The following is a 21124-nucleotide window of genomic DNA, read 5'->3' on the forward strand; positions in this document are numbered from 1 at the left end:
AGTTTATATATGGTTCACAAAACAGCACACATCAGGAAACCAATGTAACCTGTAAACAGGAACACTACAACTCACACTGGTTTTAACGCAGTATTCACAAAATAGGTTTACATTTCGTAGTTTATATTATGTCTAAATTACCAGCAATATATAAGCAATAATAATTAGTGTAATATAAGAGATTTTGTGAAATATTAAAAAATGGAATATTATTTAACAAAATCACAGAAGAAAGTGGGTCACAAAAAAAATATCCTGAAAATTTACTATTGGTGGTTGGGTATTGAGATTAGTCCTAGTGTTAGGCTTGTGATCCCCATTCAGAATGTATGCAATGTATCAGCCGAAATCATCTTATGACTTTTGGACAGAGAACACAGAAAAATTTAAACAAACAGCAAAAAGACCCGGAAAACCAGAACAGACGATAAAAACATTCATCCCATATACACTTAGACTACATGTATGTACACATAGTACAATTGAAAACACATTTTCCCGTCATAATGAAACATGCTCAACTAAGTTCTCAATTATTTTGACATAAAAGTTTAAGTCCATTACATAGAATGGCTGAAAAAGAGAATAGGAGTTTATCTGGAATATGTACAGTTCCATCTATCGCCATGCAGCATACTGAACACAGCAAGTCTATATATAAGAGGAAACGTTGTTAATTAACATGACAATACTTACAGCGTTTGGATATTGTTCAAAGGATTAAATGTGCCATTAGCTAGGGACTGGATCTTATTATCATACAAAGATCTGAAATTACAAAAATGTAAATCGTTTAAAGTAGAAACCTGAAAGGAACTCTGAAGCCAACAAAACTAGAACTGTGAACATGATACATCTCATTGCAGTGATGAATAAAAACAAGTGATACTCACTCAAAAATTGTTTTCCTTTACTTGTGAATGTATCAGTGACATATTGTGCAAATTCATGTAACATAGCGAAGCAGTTTTATCTAAAGAAATAACAGTTGAACACTGATAAATTCAAATAAAATATACAAAACACTTCTTATAATTATGAACAACACAACTCATATAGATCAAAATATAAATAAATAAGTTTTTGCATGCCATGACTGTTTTCTGTAATAACTATATTTCCTGCACTGTATCAAAGAATAACATTCATTTTTTCACTGATGTCATCCAATCAAAGTCAAGTAAATCATACAACATCATACTTTAAGAGGTTATTTTTTAATTCGTCATAACAATCCAACATGAATTAATAAATTTATCTCTCAATAATACATTTCTAAGATAATTCCAAAAAAGATTTTTTTTTATATATCCCAACAAGTCAAATGACAATAATAATATTTGTGGCTAATGCCGCTACATGCAACATTTTAATCAATGTATATATAACTAATTAACTAATTAATATTTTTTTAAATAGGGGTCATTATGAGTCTAGTTTGGATGCATCCTACACTACTCATAATTTTAGTAGTAGGCCTACCCAGCATGTTTCAAGTCAACTAATAGCTGGTATACTGACATTAGTTCAAATAAAATTACAGTAGAAATCTACTGGTCAGATAAAGCAACACTAACGACGAGTCTTGTTGAGTGGGGAACATATGTCATTATTTAATGCATTATTTAAGATTAAGTGTATTTTGATGCTACTTTTGAATGCAAAAAGGTTAAACTAATTTTTACATGTAAACAATACCTACAATTTGGCATCAGACTGACTTATTCAGTACAACCAGTTCATAGCTGGATGTAAAACTGAAGCATATATAAGAAGAAAAGGAATATTTCACAATTTTTAACCTCTGGCCATTTTGTTATTTTGACATTTGGTTCAGAAAAAGAGGAAACCTTCTACCACCACATAGGTTGCCCCTACTGATAAAGCAGCAATGGATCTTTTATATGCACTTTTCCACTGACAGGGCAAAACACACCATGGCCTTTAATGTACCGTACTAGTCAGGGAGCATAGGTTGGGATGTGGAACACCATGGAGGGAGATTGATCCTGCAACCGACTGCACCTCGGGCGAGAAGTGTATATGGAAACACAGTATCAATGTAAATAAAAACACAAACAAATTTAATCACAAATGTGTCTTGAATAAAACAAATTTCTTTCATACAGACATAGAACAGAAGGTTGTCATAAACTTCTTTCATACAGACATAGAACAGAAGGTTGTCATAAACTTTAATGCAATACACTTAAGATGTTGTTGAATGAAATGTGAAATGATGACTAGAGGATCTAAATCAACATGACAAAAATCAAGAGTACCAAATTAGTCTAAATATGTATGTCTCACCACTTCACAGGGGAACCCCATGTATTGACCACAATGTAGTGCCCTGCATGCCCACCATGTACAATGAGTGTAAATTGAAAGTACTCACAGCCAGTACTGACGGCAATAGAGATAAGCAACAATCTGCTTACTTCATATCATCAGCCCATCTGGAAACATCTGCGCTTATCACATATCATAAAATTATCCATTAACATACTTTCTCTGTATTCTCACTTTCTATCTCCAGTATGATAATGATGAAGAGAATGTTTGTGACCTTTCTTCTGATTAAAAACCCCCACATAATCTATTTTTGTCCTTTTGTTTTAAGACAATGTTTGGATAAGAAAAATTCAGGTCTGATGTTCACACATTCCTCAACTGTGATTTAATTGTATTGTTTGTTGTGTAACAAATAGTTTGAGAGGGACAGTGTTCAATTTAATATTACTTTGATACTTTAAAGGGGCCTGCGTGATACAGAGTGGTACCCATTCAGAAAGAGAACAATCATGACAGCTATCAGAATGTTTAAGAAATCAAACTAATACTTAACCTCTGAGCACATTTTAAACTACAGCTATATAATGTCTAACATCTGGTTGTTTTCACTGCAAGTGAGTGCAAATTAACATCACAGAGGCTATTCCTCTTGGAGAGCATCAAGAGATTGCTCATATACACTTTCCCAGAGAAAAAAAAAGAATATACCATGGCATTTGATAAACCAATCATGGGCCAAACATTGGGCTGGGGGGAAATTGCAGGTAATCAATTATTATTATTATTATTATACCTCAAGCAAATGCTCTGCTACTAAGCCACATTTCATCCATCCAGTTTGGTATGCAGCAATCACCAACTGCTGTTACTAGCCAAAATCATACTACTTACATAAGACAATCACAACTGATTTTGAAGAAATTATTTCAAATTTTCGAATACTGGCTAAAAAGACATTCATCCAGTTAGCCACGTTCTTAAGTTATTTGTTTTATTTTGAGAACTATTACTAAAATGACTAAGTAAACTTGGAGTTAGCTAACCTGATCAGTGAGAATGAAGGGAAACTTACAGTAAGTTCAAGTTGTGCAGATCTTTGAATGCATCCACACGGACACACGTAATCTTGTTTGCATTGAGGAGTCTGCAACACGAAGACAAAATAACACAGGCTTTCAACAACAGAACATAATTTATCTTACAAAACACAGAAACTCTTTCACCAAATGGTTTTCTATTTTTCATCAGGCTGCTATTACTAAAACTGTCAAGAATATCAGGCAATTTTTATTTCTTCACACCAGTTAACATATTGTTTATGACCAAACTGTGTTAAAAGTTTTCTTCTATCTCAACTTAGCTCCTCTTAAATCATCTGCTAGCTTTCAAACACTTTGGGAAGTCCGTTTTTTAACTATCTAAGCACAAGCAATTAAGCTTGAGCATTTGTGTTTGTGCTGAAATACCACCCAGCTGGAAATGAAATAAACTGTTAACAATTGTCTAATACATGTATTTAAGTTGATGAATAGACTACCATAACACATGATAATGTGTCCAACTTAATTGTCTAATACATGTATTTAAGTTGATGAATAGACTACCATAACACATGATAATGTAAACTATGTGTGACAAGTATTTTATTTTTAATAATTTAATTCCTGTAACGCAGAACAAAATGTACTGTAAACAGAGGGGAAAAAACATGTATAAATCTTGCATCATTTACGTCCAACTTAATTGTCTAATACATGTATTTAAGTTGATGAATAGACTACCATAACACATGATAATGTGTCCAACTTAATTGTCTAATACATGTATTTAAGTTGATGAATAGACTACCATAACACATGATAATGTAAACTATGTGCGACAAGTATTTTATTTTTGATAACTTAATTCCTGTAACGCAGAACAAAACGTACTGTAAACAGAGGGAAAAAAACATGTATAAATCTTGCATCATTTACGTCCAACTTGAAGTTATAAAATTTAAATGCACACATTATTTTCAATGCAGATAGATATTTCAGATACCAACTGTTGTTTGCAAAATTTACACATCACAAACATGCACTAAACAAACCACCCATGTCACAATATTAATCCATTTTATAGCAGAGGTATAAAAAATAAGAAGAATTTAAATACTGGTTCATAAAAAAATCCTGTAATTATAAAATTAAAGAAACAGAAAATATATGTCTTGTAAATTGTTGCAAACTACTGAATTAAAACAGGAAGACATATTTGTGTAAATTATTTTCATTATGTACAAGGACATTACTTCATTATGCAGTGTAATGATCCTATATAATAACAAGCACATTACTTCATTATGCAGTGTAAAGTTCCTATATAATAGCAAGGACATTACTTCATTATGTAGTGTAAAGTTCCTATATAATAACAAGGACATTACTTCATTATGTAGTGTAAAGTTCCTATATAATAACAAGGACATTACTTCATTATGTAGTGTAAAGTTCCTATATAATAACAAGGACATTACTTCATTATGTAGTGTAAAGTTCCTATATAATAACAAGGACATTACTTCATTATGTAGTGTAAAGTTCCTATATAATAACCAGACATTACTTCATTATGTAGTGTAAAGTTCCTATATAATAACAAGGACATTACTTCATTATGTAGTGTAAAGTTCCTATATAATAACAAGGACATTACTTCATTATGTAGTGTAAAGTTCCTATATAATAACAAGGACATTACTTCATTATGTAGTGTAATGATCCTATATAATAACAAGCACATTACTTCATTATGTAGTGTAAAGTTCCTATATAATAACAAGGACATTACTTCATTATGTAGTGTAAAGTTCCTATATAATAACAAGGACATTACTTCATTATGTAGTGTAATGATCCTATATAATAACAAGCACATTACTTCATTATGTAGTGTAATGATCCTATATAACAAGAACATTACTTCGTTATGTAGTGTAATGATCCTATATAATAACAAGGACATTACTTCATTATGTAGTGTAATGATCCTATATAATAACAAGGACATTACTTCATTATGTAGTGTAATGATCCTATATAATAATAAGGACATTACTTATTATGTAGTGTAATGATCCTATATAATAACAAGGACATTACTTCATTATGTAGTGTAATGATCCTATATAACAAGAACATTACTTCATTATGTAGTGTAATGATCCTATATAATAACCAGACATTACTTCATTATGTAGTGTAAAGTTCCTATATAATAACAAGGACATTACTTCATTATGTAGTGTAAAGTTCCTATATAATAACAAGGACATTACTTCATTATGTAGTGTAAAGTTCCTATATAATAACCAGGACATTACTTCATTATGTAGTGTAAAGTTCCTATATAATAACAAGGACATTACTTCATTATGTAGTGTAAAGTTCCTATATAATAACAAGGACATTACTTCATTATGTAGTGTAAAGTTCCTATATAATAACAAGGACATTACTTCATTATGTAGTGTAATGATCCTATATAATAACAAGCACATTACTTCAATATGTAGTGTAAAGTTCCTATATAATAACAAGGACATTACTTCATTATGTAGTGTAAAGTTCCTATATAATAACAAGGACATTACTTCATTATGTAGTGTAATGATCCTATATAATAACAAGCACATTACTTCAATATGTAGTGTAAAGTTCCTATATAATAACAAGGACATTACTTCATTATGTAGTGTAAAGTTCCTATATAATAACAAGGACATTACTTCATTATGTAGTGTAATGATCCTATATAATAATAAGGACATTACTTATTATGTAGTGTAATGATCCTATATAATAACAAGGACATTACTTCATTATGTAGTGTAATGATCCTATATAACAAGAACATTACTTCATTATGTAGTGTAATGATCCTATATAATAACCAGACATTACTTCATTATGTAGTGTAAAGTTCCTATATAATAACAAGGACATTACTTCATTATGTAGTGTAAAGTTCCTATATAATAACCAGGACATTACTTCATTATGTAGTGTAAAGTTCCTATATAATAACAAGAACATTACTTCATTATGTAGTGTAAAGTTCCTATATAATAACAAGGACATTACTTCATTATGTAGTGTAAAGTTCCTATATAATAACAAGGACATTACTTCATTATGTAGTGTAATGATCCTATATAATAACAAGCACATTACTTCAATATGTAGTGTAAAGTTCCTATATATTAACAAGGACATTACTTCATTATGTAGTGTAAAGTTCCTATATAATAACAAGGACATTACTTCATTATGTAGTGTAATGATCCTATATAATAACAAGCACATTACTTCATTATGTAGTGTAATGATCCTATATAACAAGAACATTACTTCATTATGTAGTGTAATGATCCTATACTCTTCAAAAAAAGAAACGCAAAAGGGTACAAATGGGTTATAACTCCGATTTTATGTTTCCTACCGGTTCATGCTTTGTGAATATAAGGTCATTGCATGTCCCAAACACATTCCCACGGTTACATTCGATAAAACGCAGCTACTGTACAATAAAGTTCCAAAATGTGAATATTCGCAAAAACGCAGCCACGTGCAAACCATGTCACCACTGCACGTGCGTTGTCTGCATGTGCAACATGAACACCGACAGTATAAAAGTGCAGGGTGTTCGCTTGCCTGGCCTCTGTATCTGGCCGACAATTGACAATCCAGGACATGCCACGTCTCAGTGAACCGCAGAGAAACAATGCCATCGGCCGACTAGACGCAGGCGAATCCAGAACGGCCGTTGCCAGGGCATTCCATGTGTCCCCAAGCACCATCTCCAGACTGTGGGACCGTTACCAGCAACATGGATCAACACGTGACCTCCCTAGATCCGGTCGACCACGGGTCACTACCCCCGGGCAGGACCGCTACATCCGGGTACGCCACCTTCGGGAACGATTGACTAGTGCCACCTCCACAGCCGCAGCAATACCAGGTTTGCGCAGGATATCCGACCAGACCGTACGGAACCGCCTACGTGAGGTAGGAATTCGTGCCAGACGTCGAGTTCGAGGTGTCATCTTAACACCACAACACCGTCGACTCCGACTGCAGTGGTGCCAGATTCATCGACAATGGCCTCAACTGCGATGGAGACAGGTGTGGTTCAGTGACGAGTCCCGATTTCTGCTCCGACGTCATGATGGAAGATGTCGCGTGTATAGGCGTCGTGGTGAACGTTATGCAGCAAACTGCGTGCAGGAAGTGGACAGATTCGGCGGGGGTAGTGTCATGGTGTGGGCAGCCATCTCACACACTGGCAGAACTGACCTGGTCCACGTGCAGGGCAACCTGAATGCACAGGGCTACATTGACCAGATCCTCCGGCCACACATCGTTCCAGTTATGGCCAACGCCAACGCAGTGTTCCAACATGACAACGCCAGGCCTCACACAGCACGTCTCACAACGGCTTTCCTACAGAACAACAACATTAATGTCCTTCCTTGGCCATCGATATCACCGGATTTGAACCCAATTGAGCATCTATGGGACGAGTTGGACCGACGCCTCCCACAGCGACAACCACAGCCCCAGACCCTGCCCGAGCTGGCAGCAGCCTTGCAGGCCGAGTGGGCCACCATCCCCCGGGACGTCATCCGTACTCTGGTTGCTTCAATGGGCAGGCGGTGCCAGGCAGTTGTCAACACACGTGGAGGCCACACCCGGTATTGACTCCAGATGACCTTGACCTTGGTGGTGTGTCATATCACTTACTCACAATGGACTAGAGTGAATTGTGAACAATCCTGCAACATTTGGTAATTATCGGACTCACCATTCAATAATTAAATCAATTCTCCAAATGTTACGACAATGTGGTTTTGCGTTTCTTCTTTTGAAGAGTATATATAATAACAAGGACATTACTTCATTATGTAGTGTAATGATCCTATATAATAACAAGGACATTACTTCATTATGTAGTGTAATGATCCTATATAATAATAAGGACATTACTTATTATGTAGTGTAATGATCCTATATAATAACAAGGACATTACTTCATTATGTAGTGTAATGTTCCTATAGAAAACAGTTATATTGTGAGTATCAGTTAAAAATGACAGTGTGGGTCATACACAGATTGCCCTTTGTGTGTACGTGTTTTATAACAAAAGGCTTACTGTCTGCAATGGTATTCTACAATGTTTGCAGTGTCAATTTGGAAAAATTGGAAATAAAACCAGGATATTTATTTTAAAAAATACTTAAAAAAATAAGCTTTCATAATGAAATCAAAAATATATTTCAATTTCTTCTATATTAAGAGTTTCAGCACAACACCTCTATATTACTTCATTGTAGGTAGAAGGTGTTTGAGAAAAGCTTATCAGTATATGTATACATGTGAATCTGCCAAAGTGTGAATGATCAGTTGAGGTTACTGCTAGAATGTTTTGAGAAATAGTAGCTAAACGTTTTACTATAATGTGTTAAGAAATAGCTACAAGGTGTTGAGTAGTAACTAGAAAGGTTGATTAATAGCTACAAGGTATTGAGTAGAGGTTACTTCTAGAAGGACGGAAATGGTTTATTTAATGACACATTCAACACATTTTGTTTACGGGTATATGGTTAAGGACATATGGTTAAGGACTACACAGATATCGAGGGATGAAACCCGCTGTCACTACTTCATGGTCTACTCTTTTCGATTAGCAGCAAGGGATCTTTTATATGCACCATCCCACAAACAGGATAGCACATACCACATACTTTCATGTACCAGTCGTGGTGCACTGGGGATTAATAGCAAGGGATCTTTTATATGCACCATCCCACAAACAGGATAGCACATACCACATACTTTCATGTACCAGTCGTGGTGCACTGGGGATTAATAGCAAGGGATCTTTTATATGCACCATCCCACAAACAGGATAGCACATACCACATACTTTCATGTACCAGTCGTGGTGCACTGGGGATTAATAGCAAGGGATCTTTTATATGCACCATCCCACAAACAGGATAGCACATACCACATACTTTCATGTACCAGTCGTGGTGCACTGGGGATTAATAGCAAGGGATCTTTTATATGCACCATCCCACAAACAGGATAGCACATACCACATACTTTCATGTACCAGTCGTGGTGCACTGGGGATTAATAGCAAGGGATCTTTTATATGCACCATCCCACAAACAGGATAGCACATACCACATACTTTCATGTACCAGTCGTGGTGCACTGGGGATTAATAGCAAGGGATCTTTTATATGCACCATCCCACACACAGGATAGCACATACCACATACTTTCATGTACCAGTCGTGGTGCACTGGGGATTAATAGCAAGGGATCTTTTATATGCACCATCCCACACACAGGATAGCACATACCACATACTTTCATGTACCAGTCGTGGTGCACTGGGGATTAATAGCAAGGGATCTTTTATATGCACCATCCCACACACAGGATAGCACATACCACATACTTTCATGTACCAGTCGTGGTGCACTGGGGATTAATAGCAAGGGATCTTTTATATGCACCATCCCACACACAGGATAGCACATACCACATACTTTCATGTACCAGTCGTGGTGCACTGGGGATTAATAGCAAGGGATCTTTTATATGCACCATCCCACACACAGGATAGCACATACCACATACTTTCATGTACCAGTCGTGGTGCACTGGGGATTAATAGCAAGGGATCTTTTATATGCACCATCCCACAAACAGGATAGCACATACCACATACTTTCATGTACCAGTCGTGGTGCACTGGGGATTAATAGCAAGGGATCTTTTATATGCACCATCCCACAAACAGGATAGCACATACCACATACTTTCATGTACCAGTCGTGGTGCACTGGGGATTAATAGCAAGGGATCTTTTATATGCACCATCCCACAAACAGGATAGCACATACCACATACTTTCATGTACCAGTCGTGGTGCACTGGGGATTAATAGCAAGGGATCTTTTATATGCACCATCCCACAAACAGGATAGCACATACCACATACTTTGATGTACCAGTCGTGGTGCACTGGGGATTAATAGCAAGGGATCTTTTATATGCACCATCCCACAAACAGGATAGCACATACCACATACTTTGATGTACCAGTCGTGGTGCACTGGGGATTAATAGCAAGGGATCTTTTATATGCACCATCCCACAAACAGGATAGCACATACCACATACTTTCATGTACCAGTCGTGGTGCACTGGGGATTAATAGCAAGGGATCTTTTATATGCACCATCCCACAAACAGGATAGCACATACCACATACTTTCATGTACCAGTCGTGGTGCACTGGGGATTAATAGCAAGGGATCTTTTATATGCACCATCCCACAAACAGGATAGCACATACCACATACTTTCATGTACCAGTCGTGGTGCACTGGGGATTAATAGCAAGGGATCTTTTATATGCACCATCCCACAAACAGGATAGCACATACCACATACTTTCATGTACCAGTCGTGGTGCACTGGGGATTAATAGCAAGGGATCTTTTATATGCACCATCCCACAAACAGGATAGCACATACCACATACTTTCATGTACCAGTCGTGGTGCACTGGGGATTAATAGCAAGGGATCTTTTATATGCACCATCCCACAAACAGGATAGCACATACCACATACTTTCATGTACCAGTCGTGGTGCACTGGGGATTAATAGCAAGGGATCTTTTATATGCACCATCCCACAAACAGGATAGCACATACCACATACTTTCATGTACCAGTCGTGGTGCACTGGGGATTAATAGCAAGGGATCTTTTATATGCACCATCCCACACACAGGATAGCACATACCACATACTTTCATGTACCAGTCGTGGTGCACTGGGGATTAATAGCAAGGGATCTTTTATATGCACCATCCCACAAACAGGATAGCACATACCACATACTTTCATGTACCAGTCGTGGTGCACTGGGGATTAATAGCAAGGGATCTTTTATATGCACCATCCCACAAACAGGATAGCACATACCACATACTTTCATGTACCAGTCGTGGTGCACTGGGGATTAATAGCAAGGGATCTTTTATATGCACCATCCCACAAACAGGATAGCACATACCACATACTTTCATGTACCAGTCGTGGTGCACTGGGGATTAATAGCAAGGGATCTTTTATATGCACCATCCCACACACAGGATAGCACATACCACATACTTTCATGTACCAGTCGTGGTGCACTGGGGATTAATAGCAAGGGATCTTTTATATGCACCATCCCACAAACAGGATAGCACATACCACATACTTTCATGTACCAGTCGTGGTGCACTGGGGATTAATAGCAAGGGATCTTTTATATGCACCATCCCACAAACAGGATAGCACATACCACATACTTTCATGTACCAGTCGTGGTGCACTGGGGATTAATAGCAAGGGATCTTTTATATGCACCATCCCACAAACAGGATAGCACATACCACATACTTTCATGTACCAGTCGTGGTGCACTGGGGATTAATAGCAAGGGATCTTTTATATGCACCATCCCACAAACAGGATAGCACATACCACATACTTTCATGTACCAGTCGTGGTGCACTGGGGATTAATAGCAAGGGATCTTTTATATGCACCATCCCACAAACAGGATAGCACATACCACATACTTTCATGTACCAGTCGTGGTGCACTGGGGATTAATAGCTATAGTCTATCCCATCCTTCTACAAAAACGTTTTTTATAAATAATTTCAGAGTTTTGGAAATTAAAAAACCCAAACTATTTTTGTGTACAATTTAGAAAACAATTAGCTCAAAAACAAATAACTTGTAGTAAATTCCATAGTATGAAAAAAAGGTGTTCCCTGTGGAACGGACTATAGGTGTTGAGTGAGCACTTCTGCAATGCAGTGAGTGGTTAACTGCTGGTAGGTGTTACAGAGTGGTTAATTCCTGGAAGACTGACTACTGGTGTGTGTTTTGAAGTGGTTACTTCTGCAATGTGTTGAGTAGTGATACTTGGAAGGCTTTGTGAAAGGACTGCTCAGATATACCGAGATCTAACTACTCAAAGGTATTGAATGATGATACGTACAGAAGCTGCAGAGATGATAATCCATTCAGAAGTCCTGGTGGAAGATCAGCAACTTTGTTACCATACAGAACTCTGCAAGACAGACAGAGAACACTGAAATCATCCAATAAACTATTGAAAAACGACTTATACAAATTTCATTCAAATCACACTTGACTGTTAATATAACTGTTAAACCTACGTGGTCAGCAGTTTCGTGGCTTACTTTGTTTACCAACAGCACTTCGCTGTAACATCAACATACATTTAACTTTGTATTGGTGACCTCACTTACTTTGAATCATTTTAAATGCCCAAACCTGAATATACATTGCATACATAATTTCAAGTCAATATCTGTGATATTTCAACAAATGACAAGAACACTGATTAATAAGATTACATTGCTGCTACTTACAGAGTTCTCAAGGAATGGAGTCCAGAAAAGGCATCAGGTGCAATGTATGATATCTGATTGTTACTGAGATCTCTGTGAAAGAAAAAAACACACATAAAATAAAATTATCAGGATGAATTTAACAGTTATTTCTTTTTAAGAGCATGCAGCAATATTGATCTTTATACCTTAGTTAACATGACAAAAACTGACATAAGTTTACACCATTAACATCAACAAAAATACCTGTAAATGGTATGTAATATCTCATTATGTATACAATGCCATGTTTTATTTATTTTTTGTTTTTAAAATGGTAGCCCTAGCCTCAGTCAATGGCACATATCCAGAGGTTGGGCCCAGGGTGGACGTGGCTGAGCCTTGAATGGATTCCATTTTTTTTAGCAAACTGATATTAAAGGAAATCAGTATGTTAATTAGTTTGCCTGAATCAAGAAGACTGATATTGTGGAATTCTGAAGGACACAAGCAAACATATAAACTCTTTTCCAGACAACATTTTACATGTTGCTCCCATACTGTAGTTAATTGCCGTCTGCTGACAGAAAAGTGTTACTCACATTCTCTGAAGTTTCTTCATGTCTGCAAATGCTCTTGAAGGAATCTGAGTAATATGATTTTGCTCAATACGACTGAAATAAAGAAAACCATCAGATACATTATGTATTTGTATTAGCATGCTTTCTTTCAACTTAAACAATTGTCAGATGAGATTTTCAAGAATGTACAAAGAATAAAAGCTCATATCAAACAAATTCAAAAGAAGAAAAAAAATCTAATACAAATCCATAGTTATAATAGTTAAATTTACAAAAATAATCTGCTATATTCTTTATTCATATACCAGTAATAGTAGAAGATTATTTAAATCATTTGTTAAATTTATAAATTGTATAATATGGGTAACTAATTGGGATGGGTGGTGGGGGTGGAGACACTCCTATCAGACAGCAATAAAAGGTATCAGATTGAATGTACTCCATTCATTGAGTAGAATAGCAATACCGGTATGTATACAATTAGCTTATGCTCACCAAATATAATTTTGAGAGCTTAATTATAACCTTACTCTTCACCTCCTCTATCCCCATTCCCCTGCCCATCTGTTCCCTAATATTCCAGCAGATGCTGATGTTTATGATAGTTGCCATATGTATTGGAAAGAACCGCATCAGATCTGAGATGGTAGTTCTCTTTTCTGTATAACTAATAATTAATTTAACCAGTCTACCTATTACCAGGGGAGATTATTTTGATGTCTCGTATAAATCAATATGGAAGTTGACTGACCACTGATTATAATACAAATCTTCAAAGACAACTTCCCCAGTATGATCCTACAGTACCAATGTATTTGGTATTCATGCAAGAAGAAAAAATCAAATGGCAACCTATAACTGCTTGAAATGGCAAGTTACTGGTAATAACCCTAAATTTCATGTAAATATCAGATGATTGTTCTCATCTGATGAATATCATTTACATCATTGAGCCAGGCATGATACATGTATATAGAGAGGGTAGTTCAAGCTTTTTGTCAAAGATGATTACATGTCTCATTGAAAGAATCTAAACAACAAAACATTCAAAATTGTAATTTTGCACAAGCCAGAGACAAAAGGATATTTTATCAATGTTGTGACTCTGTCCATGAATCACTGTCAGTCTTATTGGTTTAGAGTGAGAATAACACTTTTTAGTGTGAGAATACATCTTTTTACAGTGGTAATAACACTTTTTAGTGAGAATAACACTTTTTAGAGTTTGAACACATTTTTGTATCTCCTAAATTCAAAGGCCATAACTGTCAAAAATTGATAAATCACCATGAAACTCAAACTTGATTTTTAACAGCACATGATAAAGCTATACACAAAATGTCAGCTAAATGTGTCAAGGCATTGTGAAAACACATCCAGAAAACTTTATGTGTGACAGACAGACGGAGATAAAACCTATAGTCCCTCCGGTTGGACCAGCTGGGGACTAATAACACCAGTTGAAAAAGCACCAATACTCACTAGTCTCTGATAGCAATATTATTTCATACCTATGTTCAGATATTTCACGAAATATTATACAAAAAATATATATTACTCACATAGAAAACCAATATCTTAAGATAACTCTTGAACAAAAGCATATCAGAATCCTAGTACACAATGACAGGTCTTTAAAGAACCGAAGAACAACATATTGAACTAAAACCCCAAAAGTCATGAGTACTTCTGTTTACCACTTCCAGAACCAAGTACTACTATTAGATTAATGGAATACTGTACAATTTATTTGTAACGACGAATTATGGTCTTCGGTGGCTTTTAACCAGATCTATGTACACTATAAATTGATTTAAGCAATGTCAAATACAATTCTGATCATCTGCTCTTTGATGTAAAGCACTGCCACCAAAATCAATGAGAATACATTGACGGATGGTGATTAAATTCGTGCCATTTCAATTAGCTTTTCCTGCAGGCTGAGAGCACAATGTTTTGTCATGAAAATAATGGCTCTTTTTAGTCTTCCGTTGCCACTTCAGCACCAACAAGTGCAGATGAAAATCAGAATCAGTGAAAGCATATATATGGAAAAACTGACATTCCAACATTAAAAATATGATTGTGATAGCATTAATGAAATACATCTGAATAGTCATTTAATGATAAAAGAGTACATTAGAAAGGAAGAAAGAAAGAAATGTTTTAACAACAAACTTTACACATTTAAATTAAGATCATATGGCATGAGACCTATGGTTAAGGACCACACAAATAACGAGAGAGGAAACCCACTGCAGCCATCCCATGTGCTACATGAATTCATACATAGCAGAGAAATAAAACAAATACATAAACTATGTACTGTTAATACAATCCTTTGAGTCAATGGATATTTCTTAAACCATTATAATAATAAAAATATCAGAGTTTATTATTAATGTATACTACCTTTGACATACATTAAGATTAGTGTTACATTATATCATATGTAAAAGTATAAGCCAACTACCAAATAAAACTCTGTTACTGTCTACTGTCATTTTTAAAGGAATATCTTGGAAAATGGATACCTGTTGTTAAGTGCACAGAGATGCAGATATAAACATGGCACAGTAAGCCATTAAATATGTTAAATCAACAGAAAATTGTTTCATATGGACACCATGATAACTATTAAATAATAATAACTTAAACAGAATGTTCTTCTTCTTAATATTGCTTTTTAATTCATCAGGTATGAAGATATCATTTAATGTTACATCATTATAGTTAACAATGAAGCACAATGATATTTATCCCCCAAGTCAGGCCCTAATCTAGCCAGTGAAATGTTGCTTGTTTTGCCTGAAAGTTGCTTCAAGTTATTAGCAGTGGTGAGAAGTCAAAGTTATTGTGACATTTTGAATCTAATCCAAATTCAATAACAAAAATGGACAACAGATGTCAAGACACTGACTTGTTTTTAGTGTCATAGTTCACTGTAAACACTTTGTCATCCATTGTTTTATTCTGGAGGGAGAGGGAGAGGGAGAGGGAGAGGGAGAGGGAGAGAGAGAGAGAGAGAGGGAGAGGGAGAGGGAGAGGGAGCGGGAGAGAGAGAGAGAGAGAGAGAGAGAGAGAGAGAGAGAGAGAGAGAGAGTATATGAACACATTGTGCCATTTGCAGTGACCATGCAGTAAAGTGATGTTTGGTTCTCGGACACATTTACTTCAGTAATGCTAGAAAATACTAATTATTGCTTTCATTTTGATATAACATATTATATTTTAAAACTAATTTTCTTTATTAGCAACATTTCTAGTCAATTGAAAATTAATTAGCAAATACTGTCAAGTGTTTTAAAATTGTGTAGCAATCTCTGAAAGATGTGTACCGAATTGAACAAATTATTCTCTACACTATCACATTTCCAATGAAAATGTGCAATTGCTTTGCTTAAGTTTTATTATCAGAAATAGTAGTAGGCCTGCAGTTATTTGATAATGAAACATGATGAATCAAATTGAGTATACCATTCACAACCTTTCTGAAAAAATGCAGAAGATGACGACACTCATGTTCACTTCACCTATTGTTATCAAACTTCTCCCTTTTCTCCTGGGAAGACAGAAGTCACTTCTCCTTTTTAAAGTTTAAATTAGGGCCTGCTAATGTGTCATGCTATTACTGAACTGTCGTAGGAGTACACTATATCCTACATCTGTCAGCTAAGTGATTCTATCTACTTTTTTGTAATTGTTTATCTAATGAGTATAAATTCAATGTATTGAACAGGTAGCACAGAACATAACACAACTTAGTATTTTTTTTAAATTATAAAATTATTATTATTATTATTTATTATAAATTATGAATAAACTGGTCTGAAAGTTTTAAATATAATCAGATAACAATTGTGATATTAGCCAAGACCACTCCAGCCTTGTTCATTCCATCCATTGCTATATACAATTCTCTCTTATCAAGTACTCTACTCTTATCAAGTTAAAAGTCTGTTATATTTAACAACATCACTAGAGCACATTGATTTATTAATCATCAGCTGTTGGATGTCAAACATTTAGTAATATTTTACATGTAGTTTTAGAGGAAACCCGCTACATTTTCCCATTAGCAGCAAAGGATGGTTTATATGCTCTTTTCCACAGACAGGAAAGCACATACCATGGTCTTTGATATACCAGTTGTGGAGAATTGATTGGAATGGGAAAACAATAATAAAACTGTTTCACTGAGGAGGACTCTACCGATTTACCTAGATCCCACTCCTACAATTATGAGCACAACAAGCAATTTTACATTAAACAAACACTCTTTAATGTTCTTATTATATACAGTTTGGATTAATCAACAGACTACTGTTAAAATATCTCCATATAGTCAACAGAATGCAATTATAACTGAGAATTATAACTTCCTGTTTGTTAAAAATAACATTTCTAATTTCGTCATGAAGCTGTATTTTGACCACAAACAATAACTCTCACTAGATTCTCCATGTCAATATTGCACAAGTTCCATCTCTGGTGACAGATCTTCACAAATAAAGCCATAACAAAAGTACAAATTGATGAAAAAAGTATGCAGCGAACATGACACATGATATGAAAAGGCTGTCACAAGTGTTCTAGCTTCTACTGCAGAAGAAACAGCAGCAAGATTGAAGGTCTTCTTAGGCCTGACAGATGTTGGTCAAGGGTCAAGCCAGCTGTAGCAGCAGTAAGATGACAGAGAATCTAATTGAGCCACAAGTGTATTGGAAGCCGATTGTTTCTTTAATGAGATGTGTCAACATGTTAACTGGCCCCACTGAGTGAAACCAGGATATCTGATGCTTGACTAACCCACGAGATGTCATGTAATCAAACGTCTTAGGGAACACACCGATCAGATTGCAGGAGACAGGCAATAACCAGATTGTGACCATCAAATCAGTGATAAATTTATACAGATAAATCACTGGCAAGGGGCTGAAGGAAAATAGAGAAAATGATCACGGCAGAAGGAACTAGTGGATTTCTTCTCTTAAACCACATATAAAAATTACCACTAGACAGGTACATGTCCAGAGGGAGGGCTCAAGCAAAAAAGAAAGTCCAACCAGGGGAGAATGTTTCAACCCTCCTATAAACTTCGTTCGCCACAGTCTAGACCCTCTGCTAAAATTCCTGCACATGTGTCTGCCAGATTAGGACCTTTACTGCCACTGACTAACAAAGTGAATTTACCGATCAGATTGCAGCAGACAGCAATAACCAGATCTGACCATCACACCAGTGGTGATATTACAATACTGATAAATCACCGGCAAGGGTATGAAAGAAAAACAAAATATGATCATTGTAGATGGAACCAGTGGGTTTCTTCTCTCACACTGGAAACCACATGTAAAAGTTACCACTAAATTAGAAACATTAACGCCACTGACTAACATGTAATAAAACATTCTATGGAAAAAGCTTTTATTAGTCCAGTGGTCACTGATAACAGAAAATATTTTTCATTTTTTCTCAGTGAGAAATATTAAACACTGGTATATCACAATATTATTTGACAATTTGACACTTACAAACCACAGACATTGTCAGTACTCAGTGATGTCACAAAGTTAAAAGAGTTTTCAAACTATGGCCGTTTTTATTGTTTAATTGTAATAACATATTATCTTAATTCATTATTATCTTTTAAAAATAAATATAACTTTCTTTATTGAAAAGTATCTGTGAATGTGAAAAACCCCCAGGGTTATAGTAGTAAAGTGGTTTACATTGTTCCTATATATAACATTATACTCTGGATATAGAAAATAAAAAGGTTTTTAGAGAGAAAGACCTCAGGTAATAAATAGAATAATAAACTCAGGACACTTATAATAAAATGTATGTCCTTCCTGAAATAATGTTTATTTGTTTATATGCTCGACTGATTTGGAATAAGCTGTTAATCTGATGTACTTTACAATCTTTTGTTAGACTTATACATTTCAGCCCTTTTCCACTTTAAAAAACAACAACAAAAAACATACTATAAGTGACTGAACAACTGGCATATATGCATCTAATGCCAGTACAATTAAATCCACACACCCCTCTAAGAAATAACTTGTTGCCTTTATGCACTCATTTTGGGACCAGTCTGTAGATGTATAGCCCTTGCAATTCTCAGTGGCAGGCCACTGTCATGTATCCGATTAATTCTCTTGAACAGCAGCAAGAACTTAATACAAGATAAAAGAAGAAAACAGAAAGTACATCATGTGAAAGGTGACAGTAAAAGTGGCCAGTGTTATAATAACGTACAGTTCTGTGGCTGTTTCTGGAATATTATCCGGTATGCGAGTGAGCCCCTTGTCGCGACAGTCAATGATGCCCTCCGTACATTTACACTCTCTGGGACACAGGTTCTCGGCCACGCAGTGCTGGGGATGCAGGTTCACACCAACATCTACAAAAATAAACTAAATCTAGAAACACTCATCATCTATGCATGTATTTAATTACATTGTAACTTCTTTTTAATTTTTTACATCCATAGGTGTTCTTTCATATGGTGTGTGTCAGATCGATGAATTGATTCATACAGCTTCAACATCAGTTTTGTCACTTAATGCCACCCATTCCTCTAATCCTACCTGTTTACAGCTCTCTTGTAATATCATGATATCATTTGACTTAAGCATTGTTTGAAATGCATGCTTTAACCATATTTCAATGCCATATAACCATAAATTAAAAAATATGTTGAGTGACTCATTAAATAAATAAAATAAAAAATTCTGTGGCTTAACTACATAATGATAATATAAATTTTTTTGGTCATAAAGACGATGCAGTCTTGTGTGCAAGGGAAATGCCATGTTCATACATCTGTCAAACTCCACCAAGTGAAATAATCACACAGCACCAACCCATGCACTTGAAATCTTGCTCCTGAAGTTCAGCAATTTCGGCATTTTTAAGGTGAGCTGGACTTGCACATTCTGTGAACAGGGCTAGTGTTGGATTCCTGCGCAGCCATCTTGACAACCATGCGAGATGACAATCACAGACAAGTTTGTTGTCATTTATCCTCCTGAAAGAACAATTGTATCTCACATTACAGCTCTTATTATCACTTTACCTTTGTTTGACACACAATAGCCAATGTATTACTGATGCTGAGGTGTCATTAAAATTCATTTAATCATTCTTGTATCATTTGTTTTTTCATGTAATAGATACGACAAAGTTTAGAAAGCCTACTGACAAAAGAGACACTAATGATAGTACTTATTGACAGAAGAGCTAGGCACTTAATTAGACAAACTACTGACAAATTAGACAAACTACTGACTGATTAGCCAGACTACTGATTAGCCAGACTACTGACTGATTATCCAGTCTACTGACTGATTAACCAGAATACTGACTGATTAGCCAGACTGCTGACTAATTATCCAGTCTACTGGCTGATTAGCCAGACTAGACTGCTGACTGATTAGCCAGACTACTAACTGATAAGCCAGGCTACTGACTGATTAGACAAACTACTGGCTGATTAGCCAGACTACTGACTGATTAGACAAACTACTGACTGATTAGCCAGACTACTGATTAGCCAGACTACTGACTGATTATCCAGTCTACTGACTGATTATCCAGTCTACTGACTGATGAACCAGAATACTGACTGATTAGCCAGACTGCTGACTAATTATCCAGTCTACTGGCTGATTAGCCAGACTAGACTGCTGACTGATTAGCCAGACTACTAACTGATAAGCCAGGCTACTGACTGATTAGACAAACTACTGGCTGATTAGCC

At 35.7% G+C, this 21124-nt stretch overlaps 1 protein-coding gene across 2 annotated transcripts in view; it reads right to left on the reverse strand.

Annotated features, from left to right (window-relative positions):
• Positions 1-21124, reverse strand: part of LOC121382879 (slit homolog 2 protein-like) — a 149360-nt gene that overhangs the window by 35413 nt on the left and 92823 nt on the right. For both annotated transcript variants that reach the window (XM_041512553.1, XM_041512552.1), the window contains exons 8-14: positions 20229-20392; positions 19621-19765; positions 13378-13449; positions 12818-12889; positions 12421-12492; positions 3368-3439; positions 697-768 (exon numbers count right to left, since the gene is read on the reverse strand). In XM_041512553.1, the coding sequence (XP_041368487.1) occupies positions 697-768; positions 3368-3439; positions 12421-12492; positions 12818-12889; positions 13378-13449; positions 19621-19765; positions 20229-20392 (669 nt within the window). The remainder of the gene's footprint in view (positions 1-696; positions 769-3367; positions 3440-12420; positions 12493-12817; positions 12890-13377; positions 13450-19620; positions 19766-20228; positions 20393-21124) is intronic.

Source organism: Gigantopelta aegis, chromosome 10, assembly GCF_016097555.1.
Source record: "Gigantopelta aegis isolate Gae_Host chromosome 10, Gae_host_genome, whole genome shotgun sequence".
Classification (NCBI taxonomy): Eukaryota; Metazoa; Mollusca; class Gastropoda; order Neomphalida; family Peltospiridae; genus Gigantopelta; species Gigantopelta aegis.